At 44.9% G+C, this 24,139-nt stretch overlaps 4 protein-coding genes across 7 annotated transcripts; 2 read left to right on the forward strand and 2 right to left on the reverse strand.

The window, feature by feature from the left end:
- Positions 1-240: 240 nt before the first annotated feature.
- Positions 241-2,508, reverse strand: commd2 (COMM domain containing 2). Of its 2 annotated transcripts, none has more exons than XM_077717234.1 (6): positions 2,308-2,508; positions 1,620-1,697; positions 1,459-1,541; positions 928-1,002; positions 708-843; positions 241-661 (listed from the first exon to the last, which is right to left on the reverse strand). In XM_077717234.1, exons 1-6 carry the CDS (start codon positions 2,372-2,374, stop codon positions 435-437), a joined length of 666 nt encoding a protein of 221 aa, XP_077573360.1. In that variant the 5' UTR covers positions 2,375-2,508; the 3' UTR covers positions 241-434. The 2 variants fall into 2 exon arrangements, with proteins under 2 accessions (XP_077573360.1, XP_077573361.1); XM_077717235.1 differs by having other exon boundaries at positions 241-638; positions 708-806; positions 2,308-2,498.
- A 514-nt stretch (positions 2,509-3,022) lies between these two features.
- lmnb2 (lamin B2) lies at positions 3,023-18,793 on the reverse strand. Of its 2 annotated transcripts, XM_077716365.1 has the most exons (14): positions 18,628-18,793; positions 15,849-15,977; positions 13,473-13,609; positions 13,238-13,394; positions 12,677-12,802; positions 12,519-12,617; positions 11,878-11,949; positions 5,476-5,601; positions 5,181-5,401; positions 4,617-4,854; positions 4,425-4,532; positions 4,215-4,334; positions 4,013-4,120; positions 3,023-3,832 (listed from the first exon to the last, which is right to left on the reverse strand). In XM_077716365.1, the coding sequence occupies exons 1-14, from the start codon at positions 18,715-18,717 to the stop codon at positions 3,797-3,799; spliced, it is 1,767 nt and encodes a 588-aa protein (XP_077572491.1). In that variant the 5' UTR covers positions 18,718-18,793; the 3' UTR covers positions 3,023-3,796. The 2 variants fall into 2 exon arrangements, with proteins under 2 accessions (XP_077572491.1, XP_077572490.1); XM_077716364.1 differs by lacking the exon at positions 18,628-18,793 and having other exon boundaries at positions 15,849-16,353.
- rpl36 (ribosomal protein L36) lies at positions 16,666-18,054 on the forward strand. Of its 2 annotated transcripts, none has more exons than XM_077716367.1 (4): positions 16,666-16,786; positions 17,500-17,594; positions 17,665-17,799; positions 17,939-18,054. In XM_077716367.1, exons 2-4 carry the CDS (start codon positions 17,502-17,504, stop codon positions 18,026-18,028), a joined length of 318 nt encoding a protein of 105 aa, XP_077572493.1. In that variant the 5' UTR covers positions 16,666-16,786; positions 17,500-17,501; the 3' UTR covers positions 18,029-18,054. The 2 variants fall into 2 exon arrangements, with proteins under 2 accessions (XP_077572493.1, XP_077572492.1); XM_077716366.1 differs by lacking the exon at positions 16,666-16,786 and adding an exon at positions 16,831-16,990.
- Positions 18,794-19,709: 916 nt separating the features above from the next.
- Positions 19,710-23,869, forward strand: pde6d (phosphodiesterase 6D, cGMP-specific, rod, delta). The gene is made up of 5 exons (XM_077717627.1): positions 19,710-20,017; positions 22,015-22,103; positions 22,191-22,316; positions 22,450-22,555; positions 22,645-23,869. Exons 1-5 carry the CDS (start codon positions 19,968-19,970, stop codon positions 22,724-22,726), a joined length of 453 nt encoding a protein of 150 aa, XP_077573753.1. The 5' UTR covers positions 19,710-19,967; the 3' UTR covers positions 22,727-23,869.
- Positions 23,870-24,139: the final 270 nt, after the last annotated feature.

The following is a 24,139-nucleotide window of genomic DNA, read 5'->3' on the forward strand; positions in this document are numbered from 1 at the left end:
GAAAATATTTTCATTTTTTTTATGAATATCACAGATACACGTAAGTAAATAATGACAACTCTGCCTATAACTTTGCTACTTGTGTCACATCGTTCCAATTTTCCTATCTTCAAACTGCACAAGGAATTAAATTTCGAAATGACCCTTCGGCTAGTAGACATCTTATATTTTCATTACCTTGAATATTGCATGTTCAATAATATGCACTGTACCTGTATAAAATAAATCAAATTCCAACTGTTAACCATTGTCAGAAAATCTTTATTAACAAGTTTACATTTTCAGTCATACAAGGCATACAGTAAAAGTCCAAAAAGTTCAACGCCTTTGGCGCCGTGCATGAATCTCTCTCCCATCACTGGTATTTGCCCCGCCCCCTTTTCGAGGGGTCAACTCATTCCGAGCAGTCCAACGAGTCGGCGCGTATGCCGTGGCTATTTGACATTTCTCAGGACGCGTCGCGCGTGTGTGCTTTTCAAGGCGGCCAGCGCCCCTTCCAAGATGGAGAGCAGGTGCAGGAGTGTGGCCGGGTCCGCCTGCAGGATCCGAGCGGCGCCAGGGCTTCCCGGTCCCTGCGTCAGCTGCAGGACGACGCTCAACGAGGGCGCCGTTTGCTGCCGCAGGGATCGGCTGGCCAACTGGTTCAGGTGGGAAAGCGGCACTTTGGGGCATTTGATTGGCTGAGAAGTTGCGAGCTTTTTACGTACCTGGACGTCCAATCTCCAGCGGAGGTTGCAGTAAGCGGGCAAGGGGCGTGGCAGCAGCGTCAAGACGCGACGGATCTCGCTGCCGTGCTGTCGGTACATCTGCCCGAGACACCCGGCCGGGCGCCGTTAGCGTTAGCTCATGAGCAAATGTTTAGCAATGTTACTACATTTGGAACCTTTTTTTATGGAATATTTTTGGAGGATGAAATGACCTGGTCACCTGCAAGAGGCTCTGGTTAAGCTCCTCCCCAAGGTCCAAGGACAAGACCGAGTCCACAAAGTCGCTCTCTGACAGCTACACATGCAGAAAAAAAAAGTGCAAAAATGTTTTCCATCATTATTACGCATGGAACGCACTCATCGCCACACGCGGCACTATTATTTGACCAAATCATTCACGATAAGCCAGACAAATATATATTATTGATAGGAAATAACAGGGGTGCTCCAAGATCTACTTTCCAGGGAGCCAACATGTGGTACTTTTTTTCCCAGGGCACTGAAAAAGCAGTAATCACGCTTAGCCACAAGACGGGGCTGTTTTTTCAAAGTATGCTGGCCTAAAGTCGATTCATTTTGTAAACGACGAGGTGTAGAAAGAATAGACGGCATTTTACAAATGATAAACTAGGAACATTGGCCTGTCCAAAGGGATTGGAGGCTAGCCAATGAGTTAGGAGAGTGGAAAGAGAAGTGAGGAGGAGGAGGAGAAGAGAAAGCGGCCATTATGAGGTGGACGAACGGATCTCACCATGTGTTTGGAGCTTTGGGTCATGAGGTACATCAGGCCCTCCACACCGCGTTGAACCGTTTCCGCCGGAAGTGACAGCTTCCCTGCCGATGGACGATGGCGGTCAATCTCAGAGTCAAGCTCAGGACTTGATGCTGCCTGCCCCCCCACCCCGGACTTACTGGCAGCTCCGTCGTAGACTTTGGGCTTGATTCCTCTCCTCAGGAACTCCAACGCGATTCGCCCAAACTCTCCGACCACTGACAAAACACCATGTCCAAAATTAGCCCAGGCTCTTTTCCATACCTATTTTTTTTCTTTTCTTTAATTTTTTTTGAATTGTTTGGCGACTTTCGGGATTTTTTTTACCCTCTTACTTGAAAATATTCATTGACTTTCATTAAAAAAACATTAACAAGGCAGAAAAGTACTATTAAAGTACTATTAAACGGGTAAAAACAAAACAAGAAATGTTTTATAATCATTCTATGAAAAAAATCACGCTTAAAATCAGTATTTTTTCTTTAACCTTTCCACTTTTTAACTATTTCATGGATTAATTGATTATTTCGGTCACTTAAATGACTGGCTACCACTGGCATAGTTTGTTTGGATATTATACGTATTTGCCTAATGAAATGTAAAAGACATAACGGAAAACAATAGGTGGCAATCATTATCAGAATCACGACATGATTCAATAAAAAATCATATTAAGCAAAATAATACGAAAGGACGCGTAAAATGTTTATTATATTCTTACATTCTACGGTTTTTGTTTGGGTTTTCATAAGCTAAAGCTAACCGGAAACTGTTCTCACGTTCCCTAACATAAAAAGAAGAGAAGAAACTATGTTAGGCTTTTATTACCTGTCGCGTCCACTTTGTTGAGGAATTCGAGGTGTTCTTTGTGCTCTTCGGACAAAACCAACAGCATATTGACACCGAGTTCTAATTTTAATCTTGTTAAATGAAAGTTTGACAAGAATCCTCCGTCTACACGGAAGTGTCGGGGAAGAATTCCCGCCTACTTCTTTTTCGCTGTCTTTGCTGCGTCGCCGCTCGAGTTGCCGTGCTGCCACCTTTCGGTCTCAACGTGAAGCGCACGCGATCACTGGTCGAGATGTGATTAAAATGAGATAAATGTTTTTTTTTTAGCATGAGCACAATTATTATTAACGGAGAAATTTGATTTGTCGTTATTCTTAATAGCGATGCACTTTATTTTTCAATTTCTCTCGTATAAAAATGTTTTTTTGTTTTATAAAAAATGATGCCATCTGATTGAGAAAAATATCGACATGAGCTTAATTTGTATCAAAATTTGCGTAATTATTCTCTCAGTAAGCAGGCACCCAGGTTTGAGTAAATGTAAAACATTTATTGTGGGTACAAAAAATTCCGATAAAATGGCATGCACCCCTTCCCACGACCCCCCCTCCCCCCATACACACACACACACACAAAACAGATCCCGAGGCACTAAATCTTGGGCGTTGGTGTTCGATATCCAATCACATTCTACAATGTCGCAGTACCATTACTGCCTAAAAATGACTAAAGTGAAGGGATTTTAGGGGCTGAGGAGGGAACAAAATGCAAATTTTAATTAAGGGGTGTAACCCCCTAAAAAGATGTCTAGATGAATGGGTAGACACCCCAAATCCATTGCCAGGAGATCTTTAAGACAAAGTTAAAGTTGCACTAAAAAATAATGTAAACAAACGGATTACACTGTCAGAAAAAAAAACAAAAATCACAAACTAAAAAGATCTATGTGTAAAAAGATGGCGTGAAAACACACGGACACGCCAAACGGAAGGTTAAAAAATGCCATTATTTTTGGTGTCGATTTTCCGGTGGTGAATTTGCGGGAAGTTTATCGATGGGTGGTTGGTGGTGGGTAAGTGGAATTTGTTGGGTGGGATGATACATTCTAGATAAATTGCTGGGGGGGGGGGGGGGAATGGGAGCATAAATTTGAGGGAAAAAAAATCGGACTGTGTTCTCCGAATTTGGTGGAAAATGGGTAGGAATTTCCTTCCTTGTTTTTGTAGTGTACAATACGTGGAAAGCGCTGCGACCAATCGTCACGTTGGCCTTGGAGTGGCTAGAAAAACTCTTGAAATAATCATGGCTATTATACGAGACAAAAGCGAGAGAAAAATAAGAATCGTCAACACCGGGGGGCGCCGTGACGTGACGGAAGCTCCTTCGAGGAAGAAAAATCAATGACCAATCTTTGTTGTCGGCTAACGACAAAGTAAATTTTTTTTTTAAAAAAATGGCGGCTGACAAAAGCCAAGAGGTGAGTCTGTCTGGACGCCGTAGATACGGTGGACAGGACAGGATGGCGGATTCACATGACCGCGCACTCTCTGGTCGCCATTCTGGCCTGCAAAAACACAACAATTAGCATTTATCCTTGGCTTTAAGTATATGAAAATTCTGTTTTTTTTATAGATCATTTAGTCAGATTTGTTTCAAATAAATTCAGACGCCAAAGAAAGATTAAAAACGATAGAAATGCACAAAATCACTTTTGGGGGGATTTTTTTTTTTTTTTTGCGCTCACCTTCTTGTGCACCACCGCCGGCGCCTCGTCCTCTTCCTCGCCCTCCTCCTCCTCTTCATCCTCATTCTCCACTTGCACCTTCTTGCTGACGGTCCGCCTGGCCACTTCCTGCATTGTCGGCGGCGACGGCGTTTAAAAACACGGACGTGCGTGCGTGCGTACTACTTTAACACCGAGCGAGCGAGCGGGCGGCGGCGCTCACCTCTCCGTCATAGTTGACCAAAGTGGTGACCATGTGGCTTCCGGCTCCCCAGGAAGCCTGGCTCTTCCACAGGAGGTCGGCGGGGGGAGCGTGGGCCACGCCCGCGTCCGCCGACCACACCTGGACCGAGAAAACACGGCGTACGCCCCATTCTGTCATTGCACATCCGCCGTAGAGGGCAAGAAGGGGAAGAAACGAAAATGGCTTTACCGTGACGGTCTGTCCGGCCTTGAGGACAAACTTTGGCGAGAACTTGTAGACTATCTCCTCGCCGTCGTCCACAAGTCTCTTCAATCTCCAGTTGCCCAGAGGTTGGTCCTGCCGGAGGGGAGGGGGGGGTGTTAGCGTCCTTTACGGCCACGCAGAAGCCCCCCCCCCCCGTCCCACAAACGCAGTTGGTACCTGCTCCCCGTTGTTGGCCAGCGTGACCGAGTTTCCGTCCACGTCGGTGGGCGAGATGGAGACGGCGCCGCTGGCCGCGTCCTCCTCGGAGGCCATCAGCACCTCGCGGGCGCGCCCTCCCGCCGAGGCCTGGCCCGAGCCGGGCTCGGCGCGCCGCCGCTTGGTGGAGCGGGACGTGGACGAGCCCGACACCCGAGAGACGCTCACGCGGGAGGAGGGGCTGGGGGACAGCTTCAGCCTGGAGCGAGAAATGGGCTTTAGTCCGGGGGAGGAGCTAAAAAGGCTCGATGGAGGCGGAGTCTCCATCGGACAATCGCCCAAAAAATACAAAGAAATAAAGACATATTTCCACTATAGCACTTTGTGGAATCGTTTGTATTTCTCCATTGTGGAAATTGGGACTAAGATGGAGGAAGTGACCCAAAAAATACAGAAAGTCCCTCCCCCCTACTTACACATGATACATGATAAAAGAATGTGGTGGTTTTCTTATATATTAGATATAGGACGACTATATCAAGCGGCATATTTGAAGGATGACAGTACTTGTGTGTAGCGCGTTACCTGTGCTCCTCCCCCTCCAGAAGCTTGCGGTAGGCATTGATCTCCATGTCCAGAGTGAGCTTGACGTCCAGCAGCTCCTGGTACTCGGTGAGCTGGGCGTTCATGCGCTCGCGCAGATCGTTCATCTCCCGGTCCTTGGCCTCGCTCACCAGACGGTGCTTGTCGCGCTCCGACAGCAGGGCGTCCTCCAGCTCGCGCACGCGCTCCTCGGCGCTCGCCGCCTGTCCGGAGTCGTCGGGTCAGATCCCCGTCGGGTCAGATCCCCGTCGGGTGGCGGCCCCCAGATCGAGCCCACCTGCTTCTGGAGGACGCTCAGCTGGTAGCCCAGACTCTCGATCCTGACGCGCGACTCCTGCAGCTCCTCGCGGGCGGCGCACACGGCCTTGTCGTTCACGGCCGACGACACGGTGGCGTTTTCCAGCTGCGCCGGCGACAAAGACGGGTGGTGAGTGTCAGGTTTAGAACCATATACATTCAATAATTCGGATCAGAGGTAGCACACGCAGAGTCGGCTTGATGAGATTTTCAAAGACATCAGCTGAGGGAGGGGTCGGGAGGTGCCAGCGCTTGGAGACGAGTCCATCTCCTTGCCTGACCACTTCCAATCCCCTACCGACCTCCAACAGAGTAGCCCCTTTTATTAACAAAGGGTCATGTGACCTAGGTACAAACTTAAGGCGGGACGAAGTGACACAGAGAAATGGGCGTGTCTTAGTAAATGACTTGCCCCTAACTCATAGGTGTTATGAAGGAAACTTACCACTAGGCTCCGCAAAATTCTATCCAAGTGACTATACAGCATAAAAGTATAAAGAATACATTCTATACTTCACATTTCCCCCCTATAGTTACTTTGAAAGAATTTTCATGAAATACATAAATTTATATCCCTCCTATCCAGATTCTAGAATACAAATATCATCAGCATTATTTATCAAGTGGTATGGAAAACAATAAAATCACTTGTCAAGGCAGAGGCAAAAACTTGAGGTAATTTTAGGGTTATCCTAGAGAAATCCGTCTACGTCCCTCTTTATGAGCGGACACAGTTTTTAAGTCAAAATAAGTACAATAACCCGAAGCACTCGACATACCGAGACTCGTCACACTTTGAAAGAGTGGAAGAATCTCCATTATGATTTGCCACGCGGTTATACTGTATGTCATTGTAAGTTACCAGCATGTGCTAGATCGTATTTCGAATCATAACTTTCATACATAGAAAATACAGAACCGTAACAAAATCGCAAGTGAGGGAGTTGCAAATTTAAACACAATCGAAAAACCACGACCCGTGTTGGCCAAGCTTCAGCTATAGCCCGAGTCATGTATTGGTTTCATCTGGGATGAAGGTGCAGCAGTGTTCTCCCATCATGGCACACGCATCTCCATCATTGGCTCCATCTTCCTGCAACTCCATTTCCCTTAGGGTTTTTAAATCATCGGCTATACCCTGTAGGGCCAGGATCAGTTTGGTTAATCCACACTCGTGTAACAGTTCAATGTCTTTACATAACTTTACCCACTCGGATTTGGCAAAGTTGCGTCAGTATGATTTTCTGGGGTGGTTGGACTACTTGTAGTCACGACGGAACACCACCACCCCAGATTGAATCATGTGGTTTGAATTGCACTGATTTTGGCCTCTTATCGCTTACTGTTATGTTCATTACCCTTAAAAGGAATGCATCTCATCTGCCTCACTGCAGATTTAAGCGCGACGTCTAGACCCAGTGAATTCAGGATGTCAGGATACCACACATCTTCTTCATAGTAGTTCTCCAGATTGTTCTTTTCATACCAATTCACTCTCCTCTGTGATAGGAGTATGTCACCATCTTGTTTTCCAACTAGAGTCTCAGTGGGCGGGGCGTTCAGACACGCCCAGGCAGTCACTGACAGTACAGTCACTGTGATGTGAGTGGCAACAGCTTTCACTGTGGCCTATATGTAGAGGTGCAAAGTCTATGGAAGCTCAAGGTTAAGTGAGGGGTGCTCGTGGCAGGTGAGTAGACTGATGAGTTTTTTACGGACAAGGGTTTTGATACCGTCCAACTTCCAGTCTACTCAGAGTCACCTGTGTCTCGAACCACTTTGACCTGAGATTGGTGAATCTACGTATACCTCTCAGCAATCTTTGCAGCAGTGGAGGTTGGTGAGTTGGGCCACGAATGGGTCTTCCCATCATGGAGAGAACCAGGACTTCCTATTTATGACTCGGATCAGCATCCAGTCACCTGGCTTCATCACCTCCTGCAAAGTAGGCAAAAGGGAATCACGGCAGCTTGCCTGTTCTTTGGACAAGTTTCTCCAGACATGTTACCATCCATTCTGTGATTAGGTCTGCCTTGCCCTTAGCCTTTTGTCATGTTTCACCTTCCCATAGAGGATGTTGAAATGGTCTTCCATGAACATTTGTTTGCTCTACCAGTCCCACACTCTTTGGACGTTGTCCTCGTTTGGGCCTGAGGTTACCTTGCACACCATGACTGCAACAAATCAAACACCAAAAAATTAAAAGTAGGTATTTAGACCTCTGGGACATGGAACACACACTGTACCATGTCCGTCATCCCCCCTGTTGAGACATGGTTCAATCCATGGCTCAATTTTGGAATAATTTTTGGGAGGCACGCTAGGCCTTTAGCTGTGTACAGGTCTTCTGCAGACTGTTCTGTGTTCTTTCTGTATAGATGCATCTCTACCTTATGTGATGCAATGTTTTGCCTATCAATTAATACTGTTTTTGACTCAGTTTTTGTTGTTGTGAATACTGTGCAGTAAGTGTTTGCGCTGCTGCTTTAGCTGCTGTCGTCTTCAGCGCGTGCTCAACACCTGCATACGGCCACTTGGTCAGGCTTAATTCTCTAATGGACAAAAATCACAACAATCTTACTTAATCAATCACTTTGCTTGCGAAAATCTAAATGTCTTATCACTCAAAAATAGATATACTAGCTGTTATTCTATTTTGATCACTGCTTCCATGTTAACATCAAAAACTATATTTGATTTTTCCTTTCTTGCAATTACACAAATTAACTAATCATGCTAAAAATAGGAAAAATACATAGAGCAAACCAGGCTGCCTTCTCCTCAGGAAAACAGCTTTCCCGCTCTCTGCAACAGTTACATTCACATCAATTAATATCCAGAAACAAATGTAAACATTTATAATTCTGAAAAGAATTGAACCCACTAAACTGTAACCACCCCTTGTTTATCAGGGTTAAAATTTTCTAGCATAATTTTCCTTTAGGGCAATTAAAATTCATTCCCAATTCAATTAACAATGTGTATCGCGTTGCATATTAAACTCAGTTGTTTGAAAATTCTAAAATATCCCAAACTAGTAGTCTTTTTTATCAAATGTAATATTCCATTGTCTTTGGAGTTTGCCAATCATCTCCTTTAAAACTTTCTTAACCATCATTTTCCAATAGTCTGGCATAAAATCAAAATTTAGTTACATATCTATCCATTGTAGTCTCTCTAATTGTTTACTTTAAAAATCTGTAAGAAGGTTTGTTCTCAATTGAAACGCTTTCACTTTTTATGGAGACAATAAAACCAATATAAAAGTTCCTTATGGTTTATGGCATTGCTCCTCGAGCAATAATCTTTCCAATCAATATTGGATGCTTTCCATTACGTCTGATCGCGTCAATAAGCTTATCTTACCTGTCTCCTCAAACGTTTCAACTGAGAGAACCTCCTTACAGTGCAAAGGTGTATCTGCATCCTCCGCTATTTTCATGTCTGCTGTTTGGTCAGCAACAGTTGTACGGACGTTCTCATCTTGGGTTGCTCGTGCGTCTTCTCCATGTTTCCTGTTGAAAAACACAGTCTTCTTCTGCTAACTCAAAATTAGTGCGTTTCTTTAAAGTTTTTCTTTTATACAGATAGCCAGATTAGAGTCATCCTTCAGCTCCAATCGTGTAGTGAATAATGGCATTTGGTATGGTAACGAAATATGGAACATTTTGTCAATTCAGTCAATTAATCCGTTAACACAATTTGGATGCCATTATCCCTATAAATCAATGGTACTTTGGAATTTCATATGATGCACTGTTTTTGTTTTTCTCAGTGCTTCAAAATTTCCCCTTGCAGATTTGTTCCTCCAATCCAATGCATTATCATCAAAAAATTTCCTTGGACTAAACAATTTTCCTTGATTTTTCATCGCCATCCAAAAAGGCTTATTGGCGATTTCAGAAATTGATTTCAAATTTCCAATCCTTCGCTGCCATCCCTGAAAAAGGCTTATTGGCAGTTTCAGAAATTGATTCCAATTTGCTAAATCCTTTTCCACCTTGATATCTAAGGGATCAATTATATCTTGGTGGTTGGCCAATCAAAAACACAAAAAGACAAACAACCATTCACGCTCACAGACATCAGTGGTCTGTAATTTTTTCACTAGTGGAGAGCGCCATCCCTGAAAAGGGCTTATTGGCAGCTAACCACCTTTTGCTGTCTTATCAGCACTAATCGATCTCAAAAGAACTAGGTTAATAGTCATTAATATGACTCACACTAAAGCATATTTCATCTAGTGATGGAAAAACAATGAATCATATTTCGTGCACTAAACATGATTCATCTTATTCCATCCTATAGAAATCATGCTTATCCTAAATTAATTATTTTATCTCAACTTTTATCTAAACTTTACCTAATAATTTGGATCAATGCCATTTCTGCATTGTAAACTTCTCGTTTGATATCATTAATAATTTGGATCAATGCCATTTCTGCTTTGTCTTCATTTAATAATTTGGATGATTCTTAATACTTAAATCTGAATCACAAATCACTCTCATATTGCTAAATTAGCTATGAGGATAGCTAAATTGCACTAGCGGAATCCCTATTGAATTCCTATCCGCTCCAAGAAGGCGGTTATATTTAAAATAAGAGCCATTTTCTGGGCTCACTATTACCATAATTAAAATTGAGGAAAAATAACCTTTCACTAAGAATTTCCTTATATAAATTTCAGTGTTTAATAAAGGACCCATAATTTGTGACTAATATATCATAACATTATCAACTATTTGTCTCTCTCTCTCTACATCTCTCTGTCTCTATCTTTCTCTCTGTTAACTTTCTCTCTCTACCTGTCTCTCTCAGTCCCCCACCCCTCGCTGTTTGTGCAGGGGGTGGGGGCCTGGGCTGGTGGGGGCTCTCTCCCTATGGCCCCACCGTGGGGTGCTTTGAGAGCATTGTGCAATCTATTGAGGAGGCCACCCCCCTTTCTTTGCGTCGGAGTTGGTTGAGTTGGCCCATCCTCCGTCTCGTTGCGTCGGGGGAGTGTGAACTGCTGGAGAATGACCATTTGCTACGCTCTTCTTTGTTTTAGCGGCTCTTTTTTGGTCGGCCATCTTCTCCCTGCCATGTGCTCATCCTTTGGTCGGCCATCTTCTCCCTGCCATGTGCTCATCCTTTCTTCTACCCCCGCTCGCATCTCTTCTTTTGTTCTAGGGACGCCCCGTCTCAATTTATTATCTCTTAAATACTTGTTTTCTAAGCTTATTTATTCGCCTAAGTAGCTTTTTTCCTTTGTTTACAGCTTTTTTACTTCTAAATTCCTTTGAATAGTTTGCAAAGGTTCCACTAACAATTTCCCCAAACCATGTGCTTTGTTCTCTCTGTGTCTCTGCATCTGGATATTCTTTACTATTTTGCAAGGCCTGCGTGCGTCACGGCGTATTTCCGGTTTTATTAAATCTCTACTTTTTATTTAGCGCTTTTTACTCATCGAGTGCATTATTTTTGGAAGGTTTCCCTTATTTTGAACAATCTGTGAAATCCTTTTAACACAGGGGGAACCTTACTCCCGCCTTAGGCTAAACGCCACGTCACCGACGCGCCTCATGGAAACACTTAGTTGCCGACTAAGCATTCATCCGTTGCATACCTTACGTTTCTATTTCAATTTTAACGACATACGTAATCCTCACATGTATGCATCCCTTATCTCCCACTATTGGAGCGTTTTTCCACGACTCGTTCGAATGGAAAAACGGGATTTCACCAGCCTTGTTATATATAAATTTTAAATGCACTTACCGTCTCTTGTGCGTGCATCCTCTTTCCGGCCGGGTTCCTTCTTCAAACGGGCCGCGATCGACCGAAATGCCCCCTCTTTCAAAGTAAGAGGGCTGACGTCAGTAATTCTTGGCCTTCAGTCCACCGCGGTCCGAGAAATTCAGAAATGAATCCCCGGGTTTTTTCGGCACCAGAAAATGTCAGGTTTAGAACCATATACATTCAATAATTCGGATCAGAGGTAGCACACGCAGAGTCGGCTTGATGAGATTTTCAAAGACATCAGCTGAGGGAGGGGTCGGGAGGTGCCAGCGCTTGGAGACGAGTCCATCTCCTTGCCTGACCACTTCCAATCCCCTACCGACCTCCAACAGAGTAGCCCCTTTTATTAACAAAGGGTCATGTGACCTAGGTACAAACTTAAGGCGGGACGAAGTGACACAGAGAAATGGGCGTGTCTTAGTAAATGACTTGCCCCTAACTCATAGGTGTTATGAAGGAAACTTACCACTAGGCTCCGCAAAATTCTATCCAAGTGACTATACAGCATAAAAGTATAAAGAATACATTCTATACTTCACAGTGAGGAGCGGTGGGCGGAAAGACAGACGCACGGACGCCGGCCGGCCGACGGGCGACTTACCTTGGCTTGGAAGGTCTGCTCCAGTTCCTCCTTGTAGAGTGACACCTGCTCGCCATGCTGCTGTCTCAGGTCCTGGTTAGGGGGGAAATGGGTGGAGCCAAAATGAAGGCGAGTGGGAGTGTCAAATGACCATTTTGCTTTTTTTTTTTTTTAAAGCATCAAGAAATATTCCCCGAGTGCAGCGGGTCGGTCGGGAAGCTTTTTGGCAGAGAGAGACAGAAACAATTGACATGTTATTTCTTGAGAAGCATTTTTTTTCCAAATGGAAAAGTCATAAAAGATGAAAAGTGTGATTTTTTTGTGGTAATTTCACCACTTTTAAAGCGGTAAAACTCTCCAAATGATATTGACATAGATTCCCTACCCCTGCCCTAGTGCTTTTCACCCCGCTCGATTCAGTTAGGACGGGAACCTGTGGCTCATGGCCCGCATGTGGCTCTTTGGGTGGGCGCACATGGCTCCGAGCTCAATTATGGGAAGAGCCAAGTCACTAACACGGCAATAGGAGCGCCATGACACAACCATTAGCGCCTTTTTAAATCCTTTTTTTTTTCCCATTAGACCTTTCTTTATGCCCATTTTGGACGATTAGCGATGTGGTCGTAGGAACTTTAGGCGAGCGAGCGAGCTAGCACACACACCTGCAGAGCTTGCGCCAGCTTGAACTCGTAGTCCATCCTGACTCCCGAGTCCACCTCCACGATCCTCTGCTCTTGTCGGCGACGAGACTCGCGGACCTCCTGCGGGAAGGTCGCCAGAGTCGGAATCCAGTATCTGGGGAGGGGAATCGGCCACCCACCTCCTCAAACATGTTCTTCCTAAAGTCCATCTCCTCGCTGAGCGACTGGCAGCGGTTTTCCAAGTCCACGCGCATCAGGGTCTCGGCTTCCAGTTGGCGTTTGGCCACGGCGTGGCTTTCCTCCGCCTGACAAATTCAAATCAAAGGTCAAATAGTAGGCATGGTGGACCGGATCAGGTTTTTTATTGGATTTTTCTGACTATTTTCATCGTAGGATTTTTTGTTGTTGTGGGAAAATGGCGTAGAATGACACAGAACAATATATTTTTAGAACTATTTTTTTTGTAAATCTGCAATACTACAAATCTTTTTTGGTACTCCCGTGATGGAGTAAGATTCCAAATTCCTAAAAAGAAGTGTGAGGCACTAAAAATGAAGCAATTGAAAGAAGCATTGATGAATTGAACGACGCGCAAACACTTGGAGAATCTGGCCCATCAACAACCCACGGTGGAATAAATCCTATCTACGTCACACCATGTCTCCATTTGACTTGATTTGGATTGGACCAAGCAAGCCACCATCCTTCCTTCCGTATGATTCGAACAGGAGAAATGGTACCTTGGCCAGCAGGGCCCGGACATCCAGAAGGTCAGAGGTCAGCGCGGCGTTCTGGCCCAGGGCGGTGGACAGCGCCGCTTCGCTCTGGTTCAGCTGGCTCTCCAACGCCGCCGCCCGGGAGGTGGCCGCCGCCAGGTCGCCGTCCTTCTTCTTGCCGCTGAGGGAGAGACGAAGGCCCCCGGGGCGTCACGTCGGGAAGGGGGCGGGCTTCTCCGACGGGTGGGAGTGGTCTTACCCGCGGGTGGCCTCTTCCAAGTCGGCCTGCGCCTTGCCCAAGTCGATCTGCAGCCGGGCGCGCTCCCTGGCCGTCTCGTCCAGGACTCGGCGGGCGTCGGCGAGCTCCGCCTCGTACAGCTGCTTTAGGCCGCTCACCTGAAAGAGCCGTTGCGTCAATTCGTCTGTGCTGATAGGCCACTCCCCCCCCTACCCATAGGCCAAACTACAAAGAACAGTAATGACTTGTTTATGTGTATTTCCAAAGAATAAAAAAAATGAAAAATAGTTTTTGATGTTTTAAAATATCATGTCATTGTTAAATAATGTCAAAACGTGTGCATTTTTCCCCATCAGATCAAAGGAACCATATCAAACCCCTTTAAAATAATGCCAATGAATATCGAATATTTCTCAACTAAAGAATATTTAAATGAAGTTAGCAAATGTTATTATAATTTAAAAACTAAAACAAGAATTTCTTGATTGAATGAAGAATAAGTGAAAAAACTTTATATTTCTTGAAGTGATAATAAACCCCTCATTTAACCACCCGCAAGGCATGTTTGGTCAACCCGCCTACTTCAGATATTTGAGCAAAGCGCGCCGCCTTCTCGGTTTCGTGGCGCTAAAAAACGACCCCCGCCTTGGTTTGAGCGGACGCCACGCACCGACCGCCAAGGAATGCAAAAAATGTGACTGGCCGACTTTCACGTGCGCGCCAGCCACATGCCACACCTCCCCGGCCCCGCATTTGCCGTTATTCTTTACGTTGGGGAGGCCAACGGAGTCGAGTGAGCCTTGAATAATTGTCGGCGAGTGGTCGTCCGACACGGCCTTCTGATCTCGGTCGGGGTATTAATGACAAAAAGGTCGTAAAGGGTTATTTTTAATCGTCTGACCACCACAGTTTATGCTACTTTGACAGTATGTGGCGGGATATCGTCACAAATATACAAAAAGTAAAAATAAATATATATTTTTTTTTTGGAATTAAATTCAAAGGTGGTCCCGGTCCCCGTTAACCGCGATAACCGAGGGAACACTGTAACGTAAAATGTGGTCACAAGATTGGATCCCATCCATCGTTCACGTGTTTTCAGGTGCTGTAAATCAAATCACGAGGCCAACCCACATTTCTCTTTAGAAGCTAACCACAGCAAAGAGAGCATTGCGTATTCATTGTAAACACAGTACGTATTTGTTCATTCAAGTAGCACCCAAGCTCATAAGATTCCTCATTTACTGCTTATATATTTTGTTACCAGTACACCTGATCAGCATAAAATATGTAAAACTGGACTTAAGTCAATACAAATAATAAGATTTGTCATTTACGACAACAATACTCAATTTGGCAAAGGCTCCATTCAATGTATAAAAAAATGAGGGTTGGGGAAACTGGCTTAAAAATAGGGAGGGACATCGGATCGAGAGAATGTATCTTGTAAAAAAAAATGTATCGGAAGTCGAGTCACTTCCTGAGGCGCCACATAAAAATAATAAAAGATGACTTTTAGGGTGACATTTTACTAGCTTAAAATGTGGACATTGTTTCGGCGTTACATGTTGGAAAAAATGGGATCTGAAGTTAGATCAATTCTTGAGAAAATACTATAATGGCTCGTTTATGACCAAAAATATGAGTTGTGGTGACATTAATTTGACTGGTTAAAAATATGGTTCGTTATCAGCGAAACCTATCATAAAATAAATCAGATGAGAAATCAAGTCAGGGCTGACTAATACCAAAAGTATGATATCTTTGAAGGGTTGCATTATTTTTCATAGATTTCGTTTTGGGATTAGAGAGGAAAAAGTCATGAAGAACTTCGACAAACGCTCAATTTAATTAAAAAACAAAGATTTGTCGTTTGTGGTGACATTATTTTTATTTATTTAATCGTGAGTAATAAAAATAAATAGCATTGGGACACACAACGAGACGAGCAACATATGTCATAGCAAGAACTTTCCAAAGTAGCAACTAGCTTATATTGTAAAGGCTAATTGCTACTACTTTACATTGCTAAACTACTAGCAACCAGACACTATACATTGCAACGTATACAATGTTGCAGTCGGCCATGTAAACTAATAGCAATGAATAAATATACCACTTGACGAGTAGCGCAAAATTGGGAATGGGAAGAAAATAAATCGGCTAAGTGGTTAAATAAAAAGAGGGCGTCGGTATGAAAAGGCGCGCACAATTAACCGCTCACTTTTCAAATTTTTAAGAACCGAACCGAGGCGTACTCGGTCAATTTTCACGGCACCTTATCCACTCGACGGCCACTTTTAACGGGACGATAGCAACTCGGAATCAACAATGGCTTCCACACGTGGCCGCCCCCACGACACTTTTTCCACGGACGAGCGAGTTAGCGGAGCTTACCTCCCTGGTGGTGACCTCTTCCTTCTCGGACACTTTGACCTGCAGCCGGTCGTTCTCGAGCTCCAGAGAACGAACCCGCTCGATATAGACGGCCAGTCGGTCGTTAAGGTGCTGCAGGTCCTGTTTCTCCTGAAGGCGAGAAATTCGGGTGGGTGAGAGGGGCGTCGTGGAGGCCGACGCCGAAGCAGCCGGCCGGCCAGCTTCGCGACTCGGGGTAGCGGTCGCCATGACGGCTCGGGCGCTTTCTTTCTTCTTTTCGGGGGCTGGAACGAGTTCGTCGGGAGACAATGCTCGCGCGCGTGCGTGCGTGCGTGCGTATTCCTCGTCGAGCGAATTGGGTTGGAGAAAAGCGGTCGGCCGAGCGAACGGACAGCGAGGGAGGACTCAAAGGGCGGCAGGAACGTCACGCGCGGTGTGGCGGCGGCGTCGCGTTCGGAGAGGGTGGCGGCGGAAGGGATTCTAAAATGGCCGACGCAGCTGCCACCGTCGCGCCAAAAGCGGGGAACGTTTCCGGCCCCGCGCGAGGGATCTTGGGAAATGGCTTTCGGAGCCCTCTTACGTCACGGCGGTAAATAAAATGACTACGCGTACGAAAACAAGAAGGGTTACCCTTGTGAGGAGAATGAATGATTGACAAAGTGTTGTATTGTTTATATATATTCTCATAAAAATATGTCTAACTGTATGTGCTTACTTTGTTTTTTTTTTTTTCATTTTCTCTATATAAGCTTTTAATTTGGCTCTCTTTATTCAGTATTCATTCATTTAATGTGGCTCCCTCCCATCAGTTGTTTATCTTTTAATAATGTCACTTTACCCTCCAATCTAAAGGAGGCGCTGTCCCTCGGAAGTCCCCGCGTCTTCCGGACGAAACCCTCCAGTTGGCGGCCTCGTTGAGCCTACAGTCCTTCCGGCTTCACCGCCATTACCGACAAAAGGTATGAATTCGCTAGCAATAACCCCAAATGAAACTCGTTCTTAATCTCAGCCATCCGTGTTGTAATCCTCTACAAACCGAACGTAAAACATTCCCCCGGCGTGGTATTTCACACACGCTGCATATGGTCTGGAAGATACGTCACATTATTAAATGGAGCGTGTGAACATCGATGCTAATGTGTATAGCCCAGCTTTTACAGCACGTACGTTCGCAAATGGCATGTGAGGCGTTGTTTAGAGATGACTATTGTACATTTTTAGCAGAGTAGCGTGGTTTCTTTTACACACTTTGTACCCGAAGCGGTTTGTTATCTTCTAATTGACTGAGTTCTAACGCGCATCTACGTTCGGCTAACGAGTGGGGGTCTTAAACGCTCTGATTTGATAACACTTGTGTTCAATATAGCGCTACATTTTCATCACTAAAATAAGCATGACATTGGCTAATCGCGATTTTTCGGTGACAATGCTATATGAAACGCCGAATTCAGATTTAAATCGCGGATTGAGGGATTAGAACACTATCACAATGGTCACGATTTTTAATTGCCCCACGATTAATTGATCTAGACTCGAAATGAGAATATCCATAACTGTATATACAGTGGGGTATGCCTCGTGGTGTAGTGGTGTTTTTTAATGAAATCTTCTGTTTCAAATGTTATCCCTGCAAAAAAAATGGTTAACATTTTTGCGTTGTCGTCTTTGGCAGACATGGCAATCCGCTACCCGATGGCCGTGGGCCTCAACAAAGGCCACCCCGTCACCAAAAACGTCTGCGCCCCCAGACACAGTCGCCGACGTGGGGTAAGTTCCAAGCGTGCCTTCTTGGAAGCCGTTTCCTGGCTTTTTTTTCATGCTTTGCCTCCCCCGACAGCGCCTGACCAAGCACAGCAAGTTTGTGCGCGACTTGATCCGCGAGGTGTGCGGCTTCGCTCCCTACGAGAGGCGAGCCATGGAGTTGCTTAAGGTGTCCAAGGACAAGAGGGCACTCAAGTTCATCAAGAAAAGGGTAAGGAAATGCCCATGCAGGTTGTCACCTACCCGTAGTTAGCTGGGATAGGCTCCAACACCCCACGCAAACTTGTCAATATTTTTTGGTTGGTTTGTTTTTTGCTTCCCTAACTTTTTGTGGCGTCTGGCCCTCTTAGATTGGCACCCACATCCGCGCCAAGAGAAAGCGCGAGGAGCTGAGCAACGTGCTGACCGCCATGAGGAAAGCCGCCAACAAGAAGGATTAATTTGACTCAATAAATCTTTGACTACACTTTTTGGTCTCCTTTAAATGTTTCTCATAGAGATTTTCAAAGTGAAATATGTCATTAAAAATATCTTTCAAATTATAAAACAATTCTTATTGAGTGTTTTGGCATTATTAACTCAGCATGCCATTTTTCTATTTTAAAATGAACTATTTAGTCCTACTTAATTTGAATCTAATTACTGAGGTATTCCCTACAACTTAATGTACAGTACATGAACGTAAATTCCGACATATAAGAGTGTCTGGCAATGAACTATTTAAGTTTGGCATAGGTCCACAGAAATATCGGGCATATTGACAAAAAATATTGCCTTCTTCACTCATTTTAACATGCCACTGCAACCTAATTACGCTCTTTTTCTTGGCTAGCGGAAGTTCGATGAAGAAAACATCCGGCGGTCGGCGAGCCTATTATTTTCTGGGTTTTGGACTCCGCCCAACGCTTCCGCTGATTTGCTGTCACTCTGCCTATGCTTGAAACGGATTGGTGGATTCCTCGGGTGTGTTTTTGCCTTTCAAAATGTCCACATTTTGATTTATGTCGGTAAAATTTAGTGGTTTATGCGTGCAGCTAACCTGAAAAGTTGACCTCGGAGCCATTCGGGGTCCTTTTTGCCGTCTCTTTGCCTGTGACTGGGCTCCAGTCATGAACTGGAAGCCTCGCATTTTATTTGCCGTCAGCAAACTAGCTAGCCAACCGGAATGCTAAAGCCGCTGAATCGCTGCTGAATGACAGCAATGCTAACTCACTACTAAATGGGCGGTGTAGTGCTAATTGTTGACGTTGTCATTTGTCGGTGGCGTGTCACAAGCGACAAACAGGCAATTTCGTCACTTTATTTGTGTTATCGCAGTGTTGTCACCTTAGTGTCATCAAAGTTCGGGGTTTTACACGCTGGGGGGAATGGACAGGCGGTGGGGTGGGGTGCCCTTTGAAATGTAAAACAACACCAACAGTTGGAGACATATTTGGCATAAAAAAATCAAGAGCCATTACTAGTATTATTGTTAGGCTTGTCATACAGTATGATACTGTTGGGCTTGCAGCGATATATTGGACGCCTTTCGTCGTCAAATGCCATTTTAACATTGGAGACAGTCAACGCAGATTGGCGCATCCTGCTGGCCAATCATTTGCATTGCAAGAAGAGAACTTACGTATGTAAAATATCTATATGGACAGTTTCACTTTTTATGTGTATATATATAAAAAGTATGCGCTTTTTGTATGTATAATTTCCATCTGAAAGGGTTTTACATTGTTTTGGTGTCATATTTTATATATTGTACTGCATTTGTAGGACGTTTTTTAACATTTCTTTGGTTTTAGTGTTTTAGGATGTAATGAGATTATTGGATGGATTTTGTATAAAATAATAAGAGTTAATTGTTTGAGGTTTTGTTTCATTAATTCCAACCAATGAATTCACAAAAAAACAAGAGTAAAATTAATCTTTAAATAATCCCAAACATTCATTTTTAATTCATTTTTACTTTGGAAGTTGCGTGTGTGCGGTTGCGCCGTTGCCCCTAGTGACGCGTCTCCTCCTCGCTCGGCTCCTCCTCTCATTTCCATATCCCAGCCGGCTATTGGCCGCAGAGAACCCCCCGCCGCCTCCGATTGGCACGGATAGCCGTCACTCATTAGCTTGAGCTATATTTAGCTGATTGCATTATCGGCTCAGGGTTAGCCTGCAGCGCGGACGGAACACACGCACACACACATATATATATACATATACACACACACATTCATGAATACGAAGGAATAGCTATCTGGTTGGAGGTGCCTCGTTTTTTTCCGGAGGGCTCTTCGGGTCAGCGAGCGGCTGACGCTTAACCACCGTGTATCTTGCAAGAGTGCGAGCCGAGCCGAGCTTTCCTTGCTACGCGGGACGACAGCTAGCAGTGGAGACATGTCTTCAGACGAAGACAGGGCCAAGGAGATTTTGAGGGGCTTCAAACTGTATCCTTTCCTACTTTTGGTCGTGTTCGAGTGATTAGTGAGCGGCGGATAGTGACATTATAATCGGTCGCGGGCTATTTAGCGAGCTAGCGTGATGCTAAAGCTGCTAAGCGGTGCGCCAAGTTGAGGTTCGGACGGCGGGACCCTGTCCGTCGCAGCCGGGTTACGTCATTAAGCAAATCCCCCGATAAGAAATGCAGATTTTTGTGTGTGTGTTTAGGTACCAAAAAGTATCAAAATAGATCCCCGATAATAAATGCAGTATTTTTTTGTTTGTTTCGGCTCTACCAAGACGAGTTGCAAAACAAGTCCAGTTAGGTTCTCAACTATATTTGTTGTGGTTTGGTATTGTTTATTGCAGATGCAAAATTACAGGATTTCTTTTTGAGGACTGGCAACTCAGGAAGTCAAAAGTATTGACGCTAAAATAATAATAATACATATTGTTCGCCAAAGTATGGACACCCATTTCACCCTATTACAGTTTAGACTTGTTGAACGGAAGTATCAGTCGTGAAATGTTTTATCCCGTCTTTGGACAAAGAAATCAAAGTATTGACAGTGCGATGTTGTATTATTATTTGACAACTATTGTTAGCCTGGCTCTTCAAATAGATTGGACTTTTACCAGGGTAAAGCACTTTAAATCGTTTTAATTTGTTTTTTAAAAAACTATAATTGTACAGCCATTATCAACAAGGTCACAAAAAGTTGAATGTAAAGTTTTTTTCATCGAATATTGAAAGTGCAGAAGCAAATGTGACTCAAATCAAGAAATCTAGACTGGTTTTCAAACTTCTTAAACAGGAAGTGATCCAAAATACTACCAGGAACCAATCCAAATTTAACAAGAAGTCACAGTCGACAGGAATAATTGCAGGAAATCTTTGTTTTATGAAGCAAAGTGCTGGAAAACGACGACAATTTTTGCTCCTGGCTTGTTATTCCCGTGGCGAGAGCCACTCGTACTTCCTGTCATCTTCAGGCGCCACTCAGTGTCACGCCCAGACATCCAAAACACAAGAAGCGTGCGTCCAGCCGGGCTGGCCCTGACGGACGCACAAAAGCACCGGCCGGATTGGCCGTTGCCAAGTCTTATCAACCTGGATTTTATCATTTTGTCAGCATTTTGTCAGTAATTGCGGTCAGGCGCTGCTTCATTTCTGTCGACTCGTTTCAAATGACGTTCCGAGCACCAACGGGGTATTCACTGCCCTTACCAAGATGGCCGACATCTTTCGACATTCCTATTAAAGTCAATGGGCTAACTTTAAAATGAAGTCATGACTAGCATTAGCTTTTCATGAAAAGGCTGCCGTCGGATGGCAAAGATTTTTGACAAAGGAAAGTTTTCAGGAATTTCAACCAAAAAAAAATGGATTAGCTGCGTCCCGGATGTAATGAGGCGTTCCCCCCCGGCGGCGACTAGCTAAAGTGCTGAGTCGCCGGGTTGAGCTAATCCGCAGAAGCTAAAGCCGAGCTCCCGCGCCAAACAGAGCTAAAAAAAAAAAAAAAAAAAAATGAAGACTCATTTGCTTGTCGGCCCACGGTCCTAACGGAGACGGTGTCGGGCAGACTGGCTAACGGCGGCCCGCCGGGGGCTCGTTAAGCGGCGCTCTGGGGAGGCCACGGCGCCGCTGTCGTGCCGGGAAGTCCACCTCGGGGATAAGCTTGTATTTGCCAAACAGGAAAGTAACGTAATACTTGCTTACTATATTTAATTTGAGTTAAAAAAAAAAAAAAACAATAAAACAATGCTAGTTATATTTGTCCAAACTAGAATGGAACCCCCGACCCCAGAACTGCGAGCCACCTGTCACTAACCAACACAAACAAATGAGACTTTAAAATGTGTTTGTCTAGGCCTGCTTCTAATACGCAAGTGCTACTTTTTTGTTGTTGTTGATGTCGACATTAACGTCGATGGTGGAAATGTGTCCGGGTGGTGGCCATCTTGGTAAGGGCTCTTTGGCCTTGACTGGGCGCGGCGGCATCAGAAACTGGATGAACCTCCGGGACGCCGAGACAGGCAAAGTTCTGTGGCAGGGGACCGAGGACCTGTCTGTGCCCGGCGTGGAGCACGAAGGTGAGTGGGGGCGGCGGGGCGGGCGGGGCGGGGGCGGCCCTTGAAGGAAACTCCGCCCACTGTCTTCTTTGGTGGTTCTTTCTCCAGCTCGCGTTCCCAAGAAGATCCTCAAGTGCAAGGCCGTCTCCAGGGAGCTGAACTTTTCCTCCTCGGAGAAGCTGGAGAAATTCCGACTGGAGCAGAAGGTTTTCTTCAAGGGACAATGTCTAGAAGGTGGGACGTCCTTCAACTAAATGTATTTTTTAATCATTGTCATTTGATCAATATATACGTAGGTATGGTAGTCTTCCGTGTACTTTTTTTTTTTTTTGAATGGTCACCTACTCCCGTTTTTTTGGGGGCGCAGAATGGTTCTTCGAGTTCGGCTTTGTCATCCCCAACTCCACCAACACGTGGCAGTCCCTCATCGAAGCGGCGCCCGAATCCCAGATGATGCCCGCCAACGTTTTGACGTGAGTCCATTTTGGAACGGGCGGGCGTCTGTCTATCACCAGTAAACAAATGATAAGAATGTTTTTCTTTTTGGGTGTCCAACAAAAAGCGGCAACGTGATCATCGAGACCAAGTTCTACGACGACGAGTTGCACGTGAGCACGTCACGGGTCCGCCTCTTCTACGTGTGACCCCGGCCAGGCGAGGACGTGGCCCCCATTTTTGTGACTGCGCGCTGATCCCGGGTCAGCCGGACGCTCCTTTTTGTGCTTGAAACCGACCGAACAACCGACCGACAAGATGAAGCTGATCGTCGGCTCGGTTTATCTTGCATTCACTCAGGAACCGGTCGCTTTGGCGCTCCCTGGTGGACCGGGAACGGCACTACGCCTCCATCCAGGCTGCTTTCGCCTGCCTTTTTTTTGTGTGTTCCCAACAAAACTCGTTTATTTCGCCCTTTTCGAAGTCCCCGTTGGCACATGACACAGATTAATGTTGATGAAATCATCTTTTTGTAACGTCAACGCTAAACCGCAGCTCCCCAAACTGGCCCGGGTGCGGCCATGTTGGTAGGGGCAACAGAAAGCATTTACTAGCTTCCACCATCAATTGAAAGGATCTTATCTCTAGCAGCCGTCCAATCCTCTTGCAGCGGAGGGTTGGCAGCAAATGAACATTCAGCCAATCCTCCGGCTTCAATGGATTGGACGTCTGGCGCTGTCAGAGGTCGTCATTGATTATATAGCAGAGTCAGAGTGGGTTATGGCTTCATTCCAATGTCGATAGTTTGACCTCGCCCCTACCAACATGGCCGCCCGAGGGAATATTAATGTGAAGGTGTCTTTTCAAGTTCATCCCTTGTTAGAGGTCCAATCTATCTCCAGGAGGGTCGGCAGCAAACAGAAAGACGTTCATTGGCTGCCGTCCCTCCCGATTGGACGTCTAGAGGAGCTAATGGCAGCCAATGGCATGATTGGATTCCCGCACAATTTCTTCCAAAAAATGGGTTCGCTTGTAAATAAGGAAAAACCTTATTTTTAATGTGTATTTTTTTCTCCTCTTTGGCCGCCAGCCCTTCCCGGTCCGTACGGATTGGACGACTATCGCCGTGAGTGCGAGCCAAGGAGTTTAAAAACCCGAATGAGCGGAATTGCCATCGCCGTGACGACGGAGGGAAGCGCTTTGGCCCCTTGCGTAGTACATATTGTCTTCCTGGCTTGGCGTTTTTCCTTTTTATTGTTTTTGTTTATCTTAGCCTCTAGCGCAAGCTTGTGAAATAGACTGGTGTTTTAATAAGACTGAATCACTTGTGGATTAAACCCATGTTGTTGTAATACTTGTTTGTCTCGTTCCTAAATTCAATTTAGAAAAAATATAAGCAAACTTGGGAAAATTGTAAACGAATACCCTTAAAAAACTACAAATAAATAAGACTACTCAGAAAACAATTAAAGGTAAATATATATATATTCTTGGTGTATATATTAAATGTAATATATTCCTGTCATTTATGAATCGATTGAAATGTTCAAATGTACATTTTTGGTATTTTATCTTTTAATGTTTTTAGATTTGGCATCCAATCAGCTAAATGGGGGTCCTTG

The sequence above is a fragment of the Stigmatopora nigra genome, chromosome 5 (genome assembly GCF_051989575.1).
Source record: "Stigmatopora nigra isolate UIUO_SnigA chromosome 5, RoL_Snig_1.1, whole genome shotgun sequence".
Classification (NCBI taxonomy): Eukaryota; Metazoa; Chordata; class Actinopteri; order Syngnathiformes; family Syngnathidae; genus Stigmatopora; species Stigmatopora nigra.

What these genes read in the sequence shown, in the direction of transcription:
- commd2 (XM_077717234.1), bottom strand. Translation starts at nt 2,374, where the DNA reads ATGCTGTTGGTTTTGTCCGAAGAGCACAAAGAACACCTCGAATTCCTC. An exon ending in CAACAAAGTGGACGCGACAG is followed by an intron (nt 1,698 to 2,307) that starts GTAATAAAAGCC and finishes GTGTTTTGTCAG; the next exon opens with TGGTCGGAGAGTTTGGGCGA. An exon ending in AGTCTACGACGGAGCTGCCA is followed by an intron (nt 1,542 to 1,619) that starts GTAAGTCCGGGG and finishes GTCCATCGGCAG; the next exon opens with GGAAGCTGTCACTTCCGGCG.
- lmnb2 (XM_077716364.1), bottom strand. Translation starts at nt 16,076, where the DNA reads ATGGCGACCGCTACCCCGAGTCGCGAAGCTGGCCGGCCGGCTGCTTCG. An exon ending in TCCGGGCCCTGCTGGCCAAG is followed by an intron (nt 12,803 to 13,237) that starts GTACCATTTCTC and finishes TGAATTTGTCAG; the next exon opens with GCGGAGGAAAGCCACGCCGT. An exon ending in CGGCGGTGGTGCACAAGAAG is followed by an intron (nt 3,833 to 4,012) that starts GTGAGCGCAAAA and finishes GTGTTTTTGCAG; the next exon opens with GCCAGAATGGCGACCAGAGA.
- rpl36 (XM_077716366.1), top strand. Translation starts at nt 16,939, where the DNA reads ATGGAGCGTGTGAACATCGATGCTAATGTGTATAGCCCAGCTTTTACA. An exon ending in TAGCCCAGCTTTTACAGCAC is followed by an intron (nt 16,991 to 17,499) that starts GTACGTTCGCAA and finishes CGTCTTTGGCAG; the next exon opens with ACATGGCAATCCGCTACCCG. An exon ending in TCAAGTTCATCAAGAAAAGG is followed by an intron (nt 17,800 to 17,938) that starts GTAAGGAAATGC and finishes TGGCCCTCTTAG; the next exon opens with ATTGGCACCCACATCCGCGC.
- pde6d (XM_077717627.1), top strand. Translation starts at nt 19,968, where the DNA reads ATGTCTTCAGACGAAGACAGGGCCAAGGAGATTTTGAGGGGCTTCAAA. An exon ending in ATTTTGAGGGGCTTCAAACT is followed by an intron (nt 20,018 to 22,014) that starts GTATCCTTTCCT and finishes CGGCGGCATCAG; the next exon opens with AAACTGGATGAACCTCCGGG. An exon ending in ATGCCCGCCAACGTTTTGAC is followed by an intron (nt 22,556 to 22,644) that starts GTGAGTCCATTT and finishes TCCAACAAAAAG; the next exon opens with CGGCAACGTGATCATCGAGA.